This window comes from Cydia fagiglandana, chromosome 15 (assembly GCF_963556715.1).
Source record: "Cydia fagiglandana chromosome 15, ilCydFagi1.1, whole genome shotgun sequence".
NCBI lineage: Eukaryota > Metazoa > Arthropoda > Insecta > Lepidoptera > Tortricidae > Cydia > Cydia fagiglandana.
This window is the reverse complement of record NC_085946.1, coordinates 11,763,679-11,782,247: the sequence shown is the minus strand read 5'-3', so window position 1 is coordinate 11,782,247 and position 18,569 is coordinate 11,763,679. Positions and strand designations below refer to the sequence as shown.

The 18,569-nt window shown below is 35.7% G+C and overlaps 1 protein-coding gene across 1 annotated transcript; it reads right to left on the bottom strand.

Annotated features, from left to right (window-relative positions):
* Positions 1–9,657: 9,657 nt before the first annotated feature.
* LOC134671355 (uncharacterized) lies at positions 9,658–17,813 on the bottom strand. Its single transcript, XM_063529191.1, has 2 exons — positions 17,713–17,813; positions 9,658–12,397 (listed from the first exon to the last, which is right to left on the bottom strand). The coding sequence occupies exons 1-2, from the start codon at positions 17,728–17,730 to the stop codon at positions 10,124–10,126; spliced, it is 2,292 nt and encodes a 763-aa protein (XP_063385261.1). The 5' UTR covers positions 17,731–17,813; the 3' UTR covers positions 9,658–10,123.
* Positions 17,814–18,569: the final 756 nt, after the last annotated feature.

Genomic DNA, 18,569 nt, shown 5'->3' with positions numbered 1-18,569 from the left:
TGAGTTACCCCCGAGCCAGAGCAATCGCTGCATAACCCTACCCGTTTATACCCCTTACTCTGTCTCTTTCTACTGCTTTTCCAGTTGAAGACAAGTAAAATATAAAGACTGGTAGTCGAAATACAGAGGTGCGGTCATCATGGCCTGGTCACAAAGGCCACTATGTTAATATTAAATTAAGTTTTATTTATATTGTCAATAACTCTGATTATTGGTTTGTTGCTTATCTATCGCATTAGGTAAAACCTGTAATGATAGATTTAAGTAGAGCAATTTATTCAATAACAAAACTTATACAAACTATTATTAAAATTAAGTATAAACTAAATAAATTAAAACTAAAACTAATAAAATAAATAAATAAAACTTACCCACCTACCTTAGGTCCCCCAGATCTGTCCCCTGCGGAAGGGTGCCCATAAGGCTGGCTACATTCCCACGCTGAATAGCTATGCCTATTCTTTGGCCTAGGAATGAGCCAGCCCTAGGGTCACCCGTTATTTAAATAAGTTTTAATTACTAAATAAAATAATAAATAAATCATTTTTGTAAGGCTTTATTTCCGCTAACGTCATAATGCCATTTATTTCTAAAGCGGTAAATAGATTGTAGTATAGTTGTACCAAAAGTGGTCTTTAAGATTCCTAATCAATAAATGCCGGTATTATTTATTTTTTCTACTCCCGTACTTTTATTTGTCATTTAAAGGGTCGTGCACACACCTTTAAAACCCTACCTTATAGTTGTCAAGACAAGTCTTTAGTCTATTCCCCAAAAAAGCATTTGTGCATACACGCAGTATCTTTTTGGCGATTTAACGATACTTCGTGTAATGATCTCTTAAAAAATATTGAATGAAATACAGTGTTGCCAACCTTATTTTAAATGTCATCTCTGACAAATAAGTGAACCATAGACATGTTTTTTTTTTAATTTCATTCATTCATTCATTCGTTTCCCGCCCGTACCCTCCATTTTTGCTACTTCTTGAATTAAAAAGATTTGTTAAATTTTCAATTTTATTTCAAAGTAAAGCTCGAGAGGAGGCCTGTGCCCAGCAGTGGGACGTATATAGGCTGAGATGATGATGATGATTTCAAAGTAAGTGCTTGGTCGTAGAAAAAGTATTGTATGTTTCGGCTTCGCCTCAAATTGTTACTTACGCCACTCGCCTTTTTTGACCTCTCTTAAACAACGGTTGCATAAAATACTATAAGTAAAGTAATAACACCATTTATTATTTAATGTACCTACTCGTATTCATTAAATATCATTTGGTATTTATAGGTTGCTCTTAGGCGACGAAAAACATCACACGGGAACCAAACTAATCTTAATCTTAATTTATTTTCCAAGAAAATAAGACCAGAATAAGAATAAAAATTAGTTTTGTCTCCGGATTGCTAGGTCAGATGGCAGTAGCTTTTGTCCCTGTGCAAATTCTTGAGATGATATTGTGAAAAACGGGCCTCAGACTCTTTTAAGCAGCAGATACGTTTTTAATATTAGTCGTAGTAAATCACGAACAAAAATAAAATAGGAGGAATGCTAATTTGCCTTCTCATTTTTTATCATTGGCTGTTTTTATTATTTGTAAATTTTTATCATTGTCAGTCTTTATTTTGACCGATTACAAACGCTTCTGTTACGACATCTTGTAGTAGCCCACGCGAGGTCAAAGATCGGTAGAGTCGTGACCGGTAGGTAGTATACGTTTGTTGGACTTCTATGAGAGAGCAATAATGTACTAATATTTTTAACACTCAATATCATACTTAACAAGCATTTTATGAGATAAAAACTTACAAGGTAGGTACCTATGTAATTAGCTTCTAATTCTAATTAGTTCCAATGACCAACGCCTGTGTGCATATTAATATTTGCTTCTAGATCCTTACCACGAGTCACTGACACCGTAGACTCTTATTACAAGTCACTGACAGGTAAAGCTACTGATATAACAATTTACATGTAATTATGTCAAACCATAATAGAATAGAACATGAAGTACGTACTTATTTCTCTATGGTCAAACATAATTCAGGAAAATAAATTTGGCTGAAATACTTTAACCCTCTACAAATATATATACCTACTGAAAAATGAAGATTGTAACTTCTGTTCCCGATAGTTATATTTGAGTCTACAGATGTGCTAATGCGCAAAATCTGAAAAGTTCTCGGAACATTTTAAAGGAAATTATGGAACATTCATATTGGAAACGGAAAATTTCGACTCAATTTTCCAAGGGCACATCATAATGCGAATTGAACCTCATTATTTTAATCTTGTTTCTCGTTGTGGGCTATATCTGTTATATAAAATAAAATAAATGGAAACATTCACCGCTTCGGGCAAAATTCATTCGCAACTTTCGGAACTTTATTATTTTTTGTGTCGCTCTTGTTTACATACTTTAGCGCAATATGTAATACGTACTATTAATAACTTATCGTTAACTATTCAGGAATTACTTGAAGCTTTGAACCTTGTTTTGCGATAATCGGTCTCTAACTCTCAGTAACTGCTTCTTATGGCTTGTTTATGTTGCAGGAACAAACTATAAACAACCGGACAAAGCTATCACAGCAGCTCCCTTAAAGCTTGAGCTGTAAAGTTCAAACTTGCACCAAATATTTTCCTGTAAAACTAATGGGAAATACAAATATCAGACATCTGTTTATGTTGTATAAGATGTAAGCGCCATTAGAATGCCATTAATGTTCACCTTTTTAAAGTAGTACCTATGGTGTGGGAAGGGAAAGCACTCCATCACGATGGAACGCATTTTGTATAATTGTTATAAAACCATTGTCTTTGTTATTGATGGGCAATACGTAACTATTTAATTCATATGAATGAATCTGAAGTTTTATTGTTCGTTATCACACAATAATAATATGTGCAATTGAGTCAGATAAAAACAATACTATTGGTACTTACATCGGAGCTGTATAGCCTACGAAATCTATCTAATAAATATTGTATTTTTATTTTATAGATTTATCTACCTAAATAGCTGCCTAGAGTTTATAAGTCTTCTATATTTCGTAATTATTATCCGTACCTACTTATACAGAATGTGACAGACATAATGTATACATACATTCTTATTGCAGACTGAGATGGATTTAGCTATTCCTTACGTCATCAGGTTAACACGATCGTAAATGCTAGGTTTCAATTTACTTGTAATAGTAGATGTGTCTCCATCCTTGCCTACCGGTCGACAGTTCGACACCGACGAAAAAAAATCACAGGTCAAATGGTCACCATCCTCAGAAATGAGGGGCCGACAAAAAGGAAGAGAAAATAGGAGACATGAGCTCTCGGGTAGATAAGTTGTTACTTATAGATATGCACTAATGAAGTTGTAAAATAGAACATGTGTAAATTTAATTTGCGTTAGTCACGCCGCAGTATATTTGATGCCTACAAATTACTGTACGATAATATCAATATTACAGCCATCGCCCATCAGCCAGTTTTAGTTATTCATTTTATGCTTTTAGTACAAAAATAATTTTCTTAATTCAAATTTTCAGCGTTACGTCACCCGATATATAAACGTTGACATCAATATCACATCTTACAGTAAATTTTGTTTGTTACTATACAGGTCTTGTAACTTAGCAATACTTATACGTAATATATTTAGACGTAAAAAAACGAGGTGAGTTCAATCAATAACTATAAATTCATACCTAACGGCAATAGATACTACCATAAGAACTCTCGTTACTCCTAAATCTTACCATTAAATGCTAAGGGGATTAAACAGGAAGGCTTGCCCAGAGTTATAATGACGGCATATCGCAAAAACTTGCTCATGTTTTGTAACACATGCCTTGCAGTTCTAAAACCCTATCGACTTTACTCTTTATTCCCAAGGCGGAAGGTCTCAATTAATGTTAATAATCTTATGGTGCCGACAATCCCTGCAGTGTTAATTCATAGATAATAAGCCTAAGTGTTTGAAACTTCCCGTATACTTACGTCTTGAAACGTTTGCGCGATGGAGGTACCGAGGGGCTGGCTTAGTGTCAGCATTTTCACTCTCATTTCCCAGCTCATTTTCCGGTATTCCGGTATAAGTGACCGGTTGTGAGGAATCAGGAAAAGGCGCGTCTAAAGTCTAGTGGAAGTTCTTATTAAAGTGAGGACATACGGGCTTGTTTTGTGACGATGTTATGTTTTGATGGATAGATATGTAACTATAAGGTTAAATACCTAAATAATGTTAATAATGTACAACTAAATAACAAGTAAGTATTACAAACGGCATAAGGTCCACCGATGTACAGTTAACAGTGTGGGATGGTATATAGGCACCTAAGTTCTTTTTTATGCCAGTGAAAAGTCTATGATACTTTACAATCCTAAAGCATTAAAAAGAACAGGCTGATAGTCATTTCAACTTCTGTATTAAGTATGTTAAGAACATACATTAGTACTTAAAAATTTTGGGTTTCATCTTGTCTCCATTATGGGTTTTTGTTTCTCAAACTCTTACCAAAAACTGTATGTATGCCAGTGAAAAGTCAATTATCGTTTTCACATATTCTCCTCCTTGCGCTCTAACGGTTTTAAGGTTAGCCGAAAATGCCAGAATGACCAATGGACTTCACTTGACTTGGACCTTGGTGCTTCTCAAGTAGTATAGCATGGCTGACTAGCCCTTGTCGCAATGCTCACCCGTGTGTTTACAAAGCTTAAAGGGAAAACAACAGGAAATGACACGCTTTGGTCAATTACGCAATCGCCGATCGGACAGGAGTCGATAGATATGGCTAAGTCGCTAATTATGTTCCTGAAATAAGTCAACCGTATGCGACATGTGTTTAAGTGGGTATACCTATTTATTTTGCACGGCAGTGGTAATTTTTCATTTGAGTTCCTATTCTGATTATGAATATAATTTAATGAAAACGCTTAAAGTAACTTCTGAAACTTTTTTATACTTTTGTTAATTGGGTATTATACCTACATATATTGACCCTTAATTAGTAACTACTAGCAGTGGTAGTCGCTTATTACCTACTTTAGGTGTTCAATGGTTCGAGATAAACTCGAGTAAATTAAAACTGCAATAACTTATGTTATGCCACATATTAAAAAACTTAGGATTTTTACTGTTTTTGCTCTTTTCCAGAAAATTTAGCTGAACCTTAATTTAATCAGGCACAAGAAATTAGGGATTGTGTGGCCTAAGTTTCTTTCTTTTCTCTTATTTTGGCACCTTCGTGATTTCCTCCTTGTTGCGTTCCAAAGGAGGAATTCTCATAATAGGTAACCATTAAATAATTTATACTTACCTACTGAAGTTTTTCTAGTTTCTCGAAAAATACTCTGAACTGTTCGAGCACCTAATGCTGTGCTTCGTACCTACGAACAAACAGAAAATTGGCTTATGTCGTGGTTCGAACCCACTATCTCCGGTTTAGAAGCCACACCACCGCACTGGCAATCGCAAAATATCAACCCTAACAATCGATGTTTATCTTATGTCTACCCCTGATATGTTGACGTATCTGACATGGAAAATTTACATCACCCTGGCGGAAGAATGGAATTAATTATTGAAATTGTACTTTTGCCACTAGTTTTTGCTATTCGCATGTGTAAGAAAACGCATGCATTAGCAATGGACGCATACCTTCATACTAAATTGTGCAAGTATATAATCACTCTACTTTTGAGATAAATAGACAGAGACATGCTAACCGTACTTCACCACTAATTTAATCTTGATGATTGTCAGCATGATAATTGCATGCATGCATAACAACTATTTTCTGTTAATTGGAAGCTTTTTGTCGCTTTAAAATATTTTCTAGCAAAATTGTACGATAATTTTGCTGTAAACCTTATTTTATCGCAACCCTCTTAATAAGACAACATTCTCGCGACCCTCTTCAAGTGAGTATTACTCGTATATTTTAGCCCTCTACCTTTCACACTATTTGTGACTGCTATGAGTATAACCTGTGCTGCCATCTGTTTGACAAGGTGGGAACTTCCCATAAGAAATTCTTACTCAAATAGTTCGCATGCCGACATTAAGTAGCGCCATCTCTTCATTAATCTTAGCATCATTTGACTTTGTATTAATAGTTTTTGAATCTCTGACGGGAAATTTTTTCTCTTAAGTTTAACTCCTGCTCAACTTTTAATGTTTTATCGATTGCATTCTATTTCTAGTCCATAGTCCATAGATTTGACTAAACACAATTATTTAGTGTTTCGTACAAAACTTTGCTCCTTCTTGCTTTATGGGAACTTCCTGTATTTCTTATGACTTTTTCTTAAAATTTCCGAAACCTTTTCCACCTTCTTGAAAACCGGATCTATTACATATCTGCCGTCTTAAGAAAAAAAACCATAACTGACAAAAAGTAAGTTTCGAGAAAAAGCCAAAAAACTTTGCACTCCTGTTCAAATAGGTTAAATTCAAAGCACAAAGTTGAAACTTTTGTTAATAAACAAAGTAATTGTGTAGAATTTTTATGCGTTGTAAATTATTCGATTATCTATTTATTTAAATAAGTTATTTAGAAAAAATAGGTACTGCCTCGTGATATAAATAAAATAAAAATATCTTTACTAACATTAAATGACATAAGTGTGTACTTATGGTTTTTGTGTTAGTTTTGCACTACGATGTCTAAGAAATAAAAACACAAGTACACAGTTGTGCTTATGTTGCTGACCGGTCTCGAAGCTGAAAAAGCACAATTGGGTACTTTATGTTTTTTTTGCTTAGTTAATGTTATCAAATTATGATTTATCTCGTTAAAGGAGTTCATAAAAATACTATGAATATTCCGAATTATTTATTTAAAGAAAACAAATGAGATATTATTAAGAGATATTTGATTAATAATGTAATATAAAACTAAAATAATGCACAATTAGATTGCACTACCTAAGTACAAATGAAATGAAAATTTTCTTGAACGTCACATCTGGCCATAAGAAGCAACCGTCTGCTCCTGGACGACCGTTAGTAATCTGATAACCAAAACAAAAAAAAAACGCACCCACAGCCAAGAAGCAAGCACAAACCGCCTTTGCGTTCTAGAATAAAGTTAGAATTAGAATGTTAGATACAGCTCAAACACTCAGAAAATTATCAATTTTATTTCATTATAACAAAACTTGCAATCATAAAAATAACAACAAAGCGATACTCATGAAACAAACATAATGAAAAAAAAATAGTTGGGAAATGCCTGTTTCATGAACAAGCATGACATTGGGCGGTGTATCCCATACTAAAATTAATCCATGTGCCAATGTAAAACTGTAAGTGTTATTTTGCAACATACATAAAGCTCGGTGGTGCCGGAGTGATCACACATAGGACCGAAACTTTAAGCCACGTTATTTTAAGCCATTGTACCTTAAATCCGTGGTTAGGGTTATAATATGTTTTAATCTCAATAAACAAGTTACTTAACACCAATATAAATAAAGAAATAATGTTAATTCCAGATATGCATAGGTATACATTTGAAAACGCACGCCAAGCCTTAACGTAGGTACCTACTAGAATGCCCGCTACAAATATGTATACCTAAAGAAATTCAAAAATATAGGCAAAATCTGGAATACGCGACAATATGAGAAACGTAACATGGATATAAGTATACTTACGAATAACTTTTACACTTATTACAATCACGTATACACATTAACACTTCTAATATTTTTTTAAGTAGGCACAGAAGTAGTAATTAATACGTGCGTCGTACGCGCAACCTCTTCCGAAGGAAAGTAACCAGGAGTGAAACGGCCAAAATCTGGCCTTATAGGGGACCGGAGGGGGACTACCTACTAGCCTGATAAAGCATAACTGACCACAACGTTTAATAAATAAAGCACAAGTTCACTTTATATGCAACCGACACTAAGCAGAAAAAGCACAAGGAAGAGTCATACGAGATAGAAAAAACATAACGTGCAACTTATGTTTTTTCAGATTCCCAGAGCTATGACTAATAATTATTTTACACTAACAAGAATGAACACTTCTGTCAACTTATGGGTTTTTTACATAGAAATTTTATAGAAAACCAATATTATGGTTTTTCTTCTTGTGAAATAATTGTTGGGCTCAAATTCAAGACAAAGGAAAAAAACACAAGTCATCAATTTAGTACTTTTCTGTCTATGAATATATACTTATGCTTTTTTATTCTCAAAAAGGCAGTAACTTTACCAAATTGGTGTGTAGTTATGCTTGTCTAAATCGTGACCTGTTAGAGATAGAGAAATAACTGCTAGATAGAAAAATCACATTTTTCTTCCTGATTTCGAGGGTGTCAATAACTCAATTTCGCAAAAATTTTCACTTATGGTTTTTTTTCTTAAGGCGGCAGATTATGTAGTACACCGGTCTATCAAAATACTTTTCACACCACCTATTCGAAAAAGAGCTTTTTCTTCCCTGCTATTTAGGAGGGATCAAAGTGGCACTTTTCTTCCCTGCTACGAGGGATCAAAGTAACACTTTTCTGTTTTAGCACACTATTTTTAAATTTTTTTGCACATAATTTTTTTGGCTTAAATAATCCGTTTAAGCATCAGAATGTGTCAAAACTAAGATTTTTTTCCTCATAGTTGATGTGAAAAGCACTATAGGTGTCTCACGGTATCAAAATTATTTCGTCTTGGATGTTAATCTTGAATCCCTCATTACGCTCAGGATTCTACTTTCTAAATATAGTAGAATCCATCCCTTCATTCAGGATTCAATGTACGCCCTTGACGGAAATATAATTATCATTTTGATCCCTTGTAACAAAAACTACTATTGTGTATTGTATACGTAACAAAATAATAAGGGATAACAAACTTTATTCTTCAATAAGGATAAACTCGCAAAGCTTAATGCAGATGGCGCTGCAATTATGTACGAAATAAACACGTCTTTAGATCTAGGGTCCCTTGATCTAAAGACGTGTTTGTTGTCAAGGGCTGATCCAGGGGCAGTGACTTGCCTACGAAGACGGAGGTCCCAGGTTCAAATCCTGGTAAGGGCATACATATATTGATGTGTTCATCACAAACATTTGTTCCTGAGTTAGAGTGACATTCCATTTCCAACTGCAGCTGCAATACTGTTCATTTTACTATGGAAACGCGTCGCTGTCATGATCAATTTCCATAGTAAAATGAACAGTATTGCAGCTGCAGTTGGAAATGGAATGTCACCTTTATGAATGTTTCCTATGTAAGTATACTAGTATCACATAAAACCGCCTGGGTTGGTCGTGTCTGGTAGTTATATGAAAATATTATATTATATGTATATTTCCATTCTGATATATCTCGTTATAATTTGTGGGTTCTAGTACTTCTAGTACCCACAACACAAATCCTTTAGGTATCTAGAGCTTATTGTACGTAGGACTAGGCCGGTTACTTAATATTCATTAAATTGTATTTATTTATTTATTATGATTGTCTAAAATTAACTCTGTTGTGAATATTTGGGAAACAACAATTGCCTTAGTTGTAGTAATCTACAGGAGAGGAGATGTTTTAAAAATATAATAAATTTATTTGAGTAAAAAAAATGTGACGAATAATCACACCCCGCTTCGGCTCTTTTATACTAACGTTACATTCTATTACTAGAGGATAATAAGGTACTTTATTAATTGGAATATTTTATTGAACCCTTATTTCAATATATTGCACTCTGAAACAGCCATAACAATTTTGTCTGATAGTAATAAAATAAATAACAGTTTATTTTTCTCAAATATTATGAGTAATATTGCATTTTTCTTTCCCGATTTGGAATTCTAGACAATAACCAAATATTCGCTTTAATTTCGTATACTCGTATGATGGTAACTTCTCAGCGGCGGATTTCGGATGAATTTTATATTATTGATAGCATGCCTTAATAATGATATGTGCATGGGCAAATATGATTATCAAAGCATGCTATCAATACTAATTGCTGTATCACAATTTTCAATCCTTTACAAATAATTGTTTTAAAATTGTATTATCTACCTATTCTCAACTTATCTGTAAAAAAACTTATTATTATATTTAACGCTATATTTACAGGAGTATTAAAATTTAAATAGGTATGAGAATTGCTATTCTATGATGATTTCTTTTTGTCATTTTTGTCGTTTCGTTTCCTCGAAGATGATGGCGGTGAACTCTCTGGTTTGTTCTCTTGTTTCACCATTCGCTTCGGTTGACTGTGGTAGTTTCTTGGGAAGGAGGGAGCCTTTTGTGAACTCCTAGCAGGTACGTGATGGTGCCCGCTTGTGTACTCCTCTTCAAGGTTTAATTGTGACCCACTTCGAAGGTAGTGCGCGGGTAACGAGTGAGAATTGACATAGGATACTTTTTCATTGGATGCGGTTGCACCTCCAAGAACTGTTTGTGGAACCATAATGTTATATCTTGACTGGTATTTTGAAGAATATGGCTCAGGAGTAACGTAGTTCACAGATTGCTTTGATTTGCTTGGTTTTGGCGTCGTTTTGTGGAAGGGTAAAACGGTAGCAATCGTGTGAGCATGGCTGGGATAATTCTCCGAGATGACGATAGTTTTGCTGGCAGAATCATCGCCAACTTGTTTTTGATAATAGTAGTTCTGCGAATGACCTGATTGAGGATCGAATTGGTATCTTTGTATCATTTCACTTTTGGGAGATGACGGATAAATTGCAATAGTTTCCTTTTGAATGGGTTCTTTAGCAGAGTAATATTGCTGCTGTTCTTGAGAAGCTCCATATTGCGGTTTAGGCGTACTGTAGGAACTCACAGATACTTTTGTAGGAGCATCATCTTTATGATCTTCTTTAGGTAGCTCATATTCTGCTTCTGTTTCATATTGCTGTGACTGCAGCTGTTGTGGTCTGTAATGAGGAGACTGGGGGACTTCATGAGCTTGCTGTTGGGAAGGCGTCTGCGATTCCTCGTACTGTACATGAGTAGGAGCATGTTGAACGGCAGATTCTTGGTCTACTGCTGCGGTTTGGCCATGAGTTTGACTTAAAATTTGCTGATATTCAGGATCAACATTATCAACGTAATATTGTTGATATGATTCTGGGGTTTGTACATACTGGTATTGGTACTCATATTGCTGGTTTTGCACAGGCTGCTGTTGGTAAACCGCTTGAGCTGGCATCATATAATACTGGGGAGAAGAATACTTTGAAGGATATTTAGCCATAACGGGCTGAACTGCGGAATATTGAACTCCGGAGTAATCTGCCTGTGTATAAGATGGTCGCACGTACGGGTTCGCGTAGTGTTGGGGTTCGTATTGAGACGCAGGAGACGAGACTGGTGCAGCAACTGCTGCTGCAGATACAGGCGCTGATAAAGGCGAATGGTTGTAAGACATAATTTGAGGGGCCATTGAATATCCAATCTTAGCAAAATACTGATTGACTAACTCTTGCAAATTAACATTGTTCAAATACTGAGATATCGGATAGTTTTGGGGTAAGTTAGCATACAACTCAGCTGATGGATTCTTAAGATACGAGCTTGGGATTCTCAAAACTAGCACAGGAACTACTTTTTGTTCTAGTTGAGGTCCGTGTGATCGGATGTAATCTGAAGTTATGCCAGCACTCTGGTACTGAGGGCTTTTGAGGAGTTGAGATGAATCTACGAAGAAGTTAGGCATAACTGAGGGAAATTGACCACTCAATCCGGAAAAATGATCTCCATTATATGTTGTGTATAAAGTAGAGGGTGAAGACTGCGATGGTTTATAGGGCGGCGGTGGAGGAGATTCTAATCCCTTCACATTTTCATAGTTAGATTTAAACTCAGCCGAGGGTTTTTTGTATTCATAAGAGTTCGTTTGTTCTTCTTTAACTGGAACGAGTTCGTAAGCCTGTGACGGCTGGATCTCTACATTTGGTGAAGCCGTTGTATAACCTCCTTTCGTATATTGGTTGTTCTGGCCATTAGCACTCGCTGGAGGAATATCTTCCTGCGAATATGGGTATAACATGAATTTTCCTTTTTCTTGTGGCTTTCCGAAATAGGAGTAACTATAACCAGTGTTGGTTCTATATCCATATCCCAAATTAGCATCAATGGTTCTTTTCCCTTTTCCCTTTGAGTCCGTGTCGTTTACTATTTCAATAGCAATAACTGCAGGGAATGGCAATTTAGATAAGTCTCCTTTTGGTGGCAGTTTCGTTGTTTCATTGCCAGACTTATTTTTCTCTTCGTCCACAGGCACGTCTGACTTGATTCCGAATTTTGCTTCTACCTCCCTCAGGAATTGCCTTTCTTCATTTGTGAGACTTGAATTTGTTTTCGGTTCCTTTACTTCAGGCTTGTACTTCTTGGGTTCGGGAGCGGGGCTCGCTGTTGATAACGCAGCGGCCACCAATATCTGAAATAATACACAAATAATCTTTAAACATATTTTTTATAGTTAGGTAAGAAAGTTCTAAGTCTTTATGTGAATTTAATAGAATATCTTATACGTCATGATAATAAAAATCAAAAATTTTCTTCTAGTATTGTAAGAGGCAAAAATTCTAAATACAAGTATAAAATTTAGAAATTAATGCAACCTAACCAATAAATACCTGCCTGTCACATTTATTGAAGTCGTTACGTAAATATTACGAAAATAAAATATCCTGCCCGAATAAATACAGACAGTTGCTACGATAAATAAAACCTGTATGTCACATTCCCATGAATCTCTTCAATAAATTAAATACTCAATTGTAATCTTCTTAGCCAATGTTGCAAAACTTTTCTTTTCGTAACCGTATAGTATAGGCAATAAGTGAGAGCATTTCAATTGCGTGCCGCAATTGTCTTTCATAAAAAAAACTATTTTCGATTTTCTTTACATGATGCTTATACGCTAATGACACTTCCATAATGAATACAAATCTAACGACACCTAATATGTTACAATACGACAAATCACACTAACTACCGAGCCGAGCGTGCAAAATAAATAGGCTAATTCGCATAGTTACATACAATCATAAATTTAATATTCTAACTTCATACAGTTGAAAAGAAATGCCTATTATTTTGTTCCAATTATTTTTGCAATACATTACTTTTAAAAGCTCATAAAGTAACATAATAATCGACGTTCTCGCGATGCGCGCGCGATTATCTCAAAGCAACTCGACAAATCCTCCCCAAATGCTAGAGAATTGAACGCTCAAGTCAACCATTATAACCGTGGCCCCGATGTCTCTAAAAGATATACATGCTCAGTAAACGCATTTATGGTGATTCACATGAGCGTTCGGCTCGCCAGCGTTCAGCAAGCGACTTGAATAGTGCAGCTGTTACGTAAACGCTATTTTCTCGGCGCGAGTCGCGACCCTCGCTTTCCACGACCTCAGGATCTCTTGATAAACTACCTCACTATAACATTGGCATATGTGTTACATAAATGTTACATAATTATTTTGCGGTTATAATTAGGGTTTCTAGTGATATGTAAATAAGATCGAGATTCCGCATCATTACGTCTGTTACGGGATGTTATTTAGGTTATCTTATTTTTATGGTAGGTATTCAAAAGTATGTTAACAGCTCGATTAATCTGCGGTCAACTTAAAGTATACCTATAGTTATGTGATGTCATGGAGATTTATACCATCTTATAAAATGTTCTTACGTATAGGTACAGTATACTACACTACGTCTGACTTACGAATTATACTCAAATTGCCTCATGTTTTAGAATCTGTGATTCTGCGTGTAGAGTTACCCCACAAAGGCCAATTCAGGCGTAATACAATGCGACTTCCTCAATAAATTCAAGTCGGCTTTTATTGAGCAGGTTACAGTTAATCTAGAGAAAGTTAAACGGTGGATCCACGGGGTTGCGAAACTTCTTGCCTGAATCTCATCTATATTCTGTATCTTTAGGTATTTAAATAAAAGTAAACAAATAATTTGTATATAATCCGGTAGTTTTAACATTTATTGGTTAACCACCAAATACAAAATCGCCTGGATCTGTCACTGAAAGACCTGACTTTAACCTAACTACATTATTTTATCGTGTAATGTTTTCATCTACCCTCAACTGGCTTAAGGAGCCATTTGAGGGTAGATCTGGTTTACTTTTATTTAAATACCTAAAGTACAGACTATAGTGTGAGTAAGGAGTCCTTCAAGTCCGCAATCTACTGTTGTTTTCTGATATTCTTCAGAATTCTAGTCTTTTAATAGGACCCCAGTCACTAGTAAAGGTAAGAGTTAGGCTAGGTCAAGGAACATCGTCAAAATCTTATAGATGACACAAATTACTTTGTGAATTGGGTAAGTAAGTACGATGCGAAGATAAATGCGAATTAATGAGGTTTCGAGATGCATTGCGAAACAGACATTTTGCGGAAACGTGTGGCTGTTAGTCTTTTGTTTTGTTGGAAATAACGAGATATTGTGTGCGTGTTCGCAGTGTCCCAATCTTGCTTTTCTCGTTTTACGATGAGCGCATTCGGACATATTCTGAAAGGTTACCTACAGCAACTTCGATACAAAATCAGATGAAGAAATGTTGGGATGTAGTGTGAATTGTGAATATACGCGATATAATTACAATGCACATCAAATCTAGCCCATCTCTTACAATGACAGTGATATTTCAATGTAAAACTCGCAATCACGATGACTCGCAATCAGTACTAATAATTTGAACTACAAATGTTAATCGTACAGTTAACTATAATCGAAACAGAGACATTGAAATTAAGGACTGTTAATCTCCGCAACCACGTGCCAAGTGAGGGATTATTATCTAAACGTTTGAATGTGCCGTACCTAGTCTATAAGGACGGCAATTATGTATAAAAGCACAAGTTTGAATCCTAAGGGAACCGGTAATGAAGAAATAGCTATTATTTTAAGTGATTGGCTCTAAAACTAAGGTCGAAGACTTTTGGCACATTTGACATTGCCGAATCCAGGTCATAGATCTACTAAAACATAAGTCAAACAGTTTAACAGATGTCAAAGCTCCTCATAAAATATATGAAACTGGATCACACTAATGTAACGCGATTTACGATTTAGAGGATAATTAATGACCGCTTATTTATACTCCTCATTTTCTCTCTGGATATTGACACTTTATTTACGCAATTCGGTCTACATTAACCATAGCTATAGACCTAACCTAACGATGGGGCTGTTTAGCTTTTTTTCGATTTTTTGATTATTACGTATAAGAGCATCCTAAGGAACAGAAAAAATACGTATAATTTTTTGGAAGCTCCTATATAACTCTTATAATAATTAAATAATTGAAAAAATGAAACGAAGGGGCATAGTTGTATTAAATATACATAAAATTGTGTAAATTAGAGATGCACCGGATATTCGGTTACTATACTCTAGAGTATACGGTATCCGGCCTATCTGGCCATTATTTTATTATCCGTCCGGATACCGGATAGTGACCTACTATCCGGCCGGATACCGGATAGTAACATTGCTTGATTTCGGAATAAACTAATTGGATTTAAGAAACAGTCTTGATCATAATCGTAGTTGTTTATTATTTTAAAACAATTTAAACATTCCACTGACATGCACGCGCACTCATTTCGAACCTAGAAATGTGTCCGCGCGAACGTTCACTGGGAAACAGGTCGAACCTGATGTAGAATGCGCACCTATAAAACCGAAATGTAAGCATAGTTCCGCTGGCCGAATATTCGGCGGCCGGATACCGGATATTCGGCCGATGGTCAGGCCGAATATCCGGTATCCGGTATCCGGCCAAACAAGTATCCGTTGCATCTCTAGAGTAAATAATTTATTTAATGCTTTCAAGAGAGAAAAAGGGAAACTACGTTTATATGTAAAAAGCGGTCGTCCTATATACTCTTAGGTAAAAAACGCCAGTTCGCCTAGAGCCTACTATTCCTACCAATCTATATTATTTACTAATCTCCGGCGTGAGCCATTACGAATCGCGCTTTGAGTGCGAGATAGTTTCAAAACAAGGAACTTATAGTTCATTAAACGTAATCTCGCATGGCATTTGTAGTGAAGTAATAGTAGTGTTGGATGTTACTAGTGGTGCAACTGGTTACTGTCTAGTAGTTAGGTTTACGCCGTCGTTTAGTTGGCAGGAAATATCTTGCAAATAGTTATTAACTATTTGCAACTATTAGTTAAGGTACTTGCTTAAAGTGTCATTCTATGGAACTTGCAAACTATGTAAACAAAGGTCACTAGTATAGTAATGCATCATTCTTAGACAATTTCAATATGGCGGTTTGTTTACATAGTTAGCAAGTTCCATAGAATGACATTTTACAGCTTGCTGAAGAGTAGATAATCGAGTCCATTTAGTGAAATTATTAGTTTGAGTGCAAACTACATATTATCTCCATACCATATTTTATCCCAATCGGTTCAGCGTTTTAAATATGAAGAGGTAACAGCCAAACAGTCAGAGTTACTTTTGAATTTGTAATATTCGATTTAAATAGTATTTATTGTCTATAGTTTGTTTTTTTTTTAGCATTAGAAAGAACTTCGCAGAAGTAAGCTTGTGGTTCCAAATCCGACACTTATAGCGGTAATAATTTGGAGTAAATTATATGTATTGACCATGCTACATTAGATAGGTAATTCAATAATTATTAACAATTAAAGAGCCTGATAAAAACTGCACGCTTGCTTCTGTGGAGTTCTTTCTAATGCTAAAAAAACGAACTATAAAGATATTACAAAAAATTGACTTATAAAACAACAATTTATAACTATATATGTATAACAATACCTACATAATTAGCAGTAAGCAAGCATGCAGACTTATTTGATACGTCAGTTAAATCTTTAATGATTAGTAGCAGGTGCAAATGATACTCGTATTAGTAGGCAATGTAGGCATAAATGCCTGAATGGACAAATTAATGGAATTAATGGTTAAAGTAGCCGCAGAGAAGATGGCCGATGGGGTCGAAAAGTGCTCGAGTGGAGACCACGGACTATTAGCATATATTATAGCAAGCGCAGCGTAGGACGTCCACCCACAAGATGGACAGACGACCTTGTTAAGGTCGCCGGAAGACGCTGGATGCGGGTCGCTTCCAACCAACACGTATGGAGGTCCAAGGGGGAGGCCTATTGTTCAGCAGTGGACGTCTTATGGCTGAGATGATGAATGGTTAAAGTAGAATCAGGAGTCATCCAGGCTGTTAAAAGGTTATCTGTTATTTTATTACACCATTATTTAGATGATCAGAGGGCCTAGCCAAGATGACAATCGTATATCGACAAACGCCAAACGAATAGATATAAGATAAGAAAGGTATAAGAAGACCTCACGTGTATTTTTCTACAGTGAAGGAAACTAAGAAAAAATACCTACCATATGAGTAGATAGGTACCTTTTCTCGGTGTCGTTAAACAAACATTCTTCAAAATAGCGAGTCTATTTTACGAATTATTGGAGCGCGTGGCCTTGACCGGTCGGATGGATACATTAAAAAAATAATACACGTTATATGGGGTAGAGGGGTAGCCGAAAGCCTCACCAAATATCACCAAGGGGGAGGGGGGGTCATAAAGTAGCCGAAAACACCTCGCGTGATTAGTGCACAACCCCTTAGGTAATAAAGCAGGATAAAGCAGAGTAGTCTGAGGTCAGTATGAATACATTAACCCAGTTACATGTGGTTGCAATGTTTACAAAATAAAAGTATTTACCAGCGCAAACCACCGCATCTTGCGTCTACGTCACTCGCCTTCTGTCAAAAGAAAACAAACCGTTTAGTCTGTCATCCGTCACGTCACAAATCACAACACTATCACGTCACCACACTAGTAATAGTTCTAATTTTTGGCATACTCTAACAGGATTATTATTGTGGCTTAATTTTATTAGTTTGACCATGAATGCAATAAAAATAATTATGAATTGGATTATTTTTTTCTATGATTAACGTTTCACATACATGCACTGTGTCTGGTATATGGCCGGTGTACCGGTGGGCAAAGCAATGGATCCACGTAAGACTATATTCGCTTCTTTTATACCTCGGAAATGTTCACGAGATGCGCCCGCGATCGCCGGCCAGAATCACTCACACAGGCAGAGCCGCGGAGGATATGCGACTGATTATGGTGCACACTTTCACTAGCAATTTCTTAGCAGTTTTGTGTTTTTACGATGGCATAGTAATTGAATTTCACTAATGAAATATGTTATTATATTTTTATTGGTCATTAAAACCGTTGAACAGTGTTTTAGTTATGTACAAGTACGTTTGTACAAACTACACTAGCGTTAGGCGCAGAATGGATAGGTACAAATTTGTTATCCCTTAGCAATAAAATGGATCAAAATTAATAGGAATTTCCACACAAAATCACGTAATTTACATGTAGTTAAGTGTATGGACAGAATGTAACAATAATGATTGGAGTAATGGTATATATGTAAGGTGTATTCGGGTAATACCGAATGCCGGACAATTCCGAATTTCAGATGAAAATCACCTTTAAGGCCATCATAATAAAAGTCTCTTTTCGGAATTATCCGACAATTTTCGACATTCGGAATT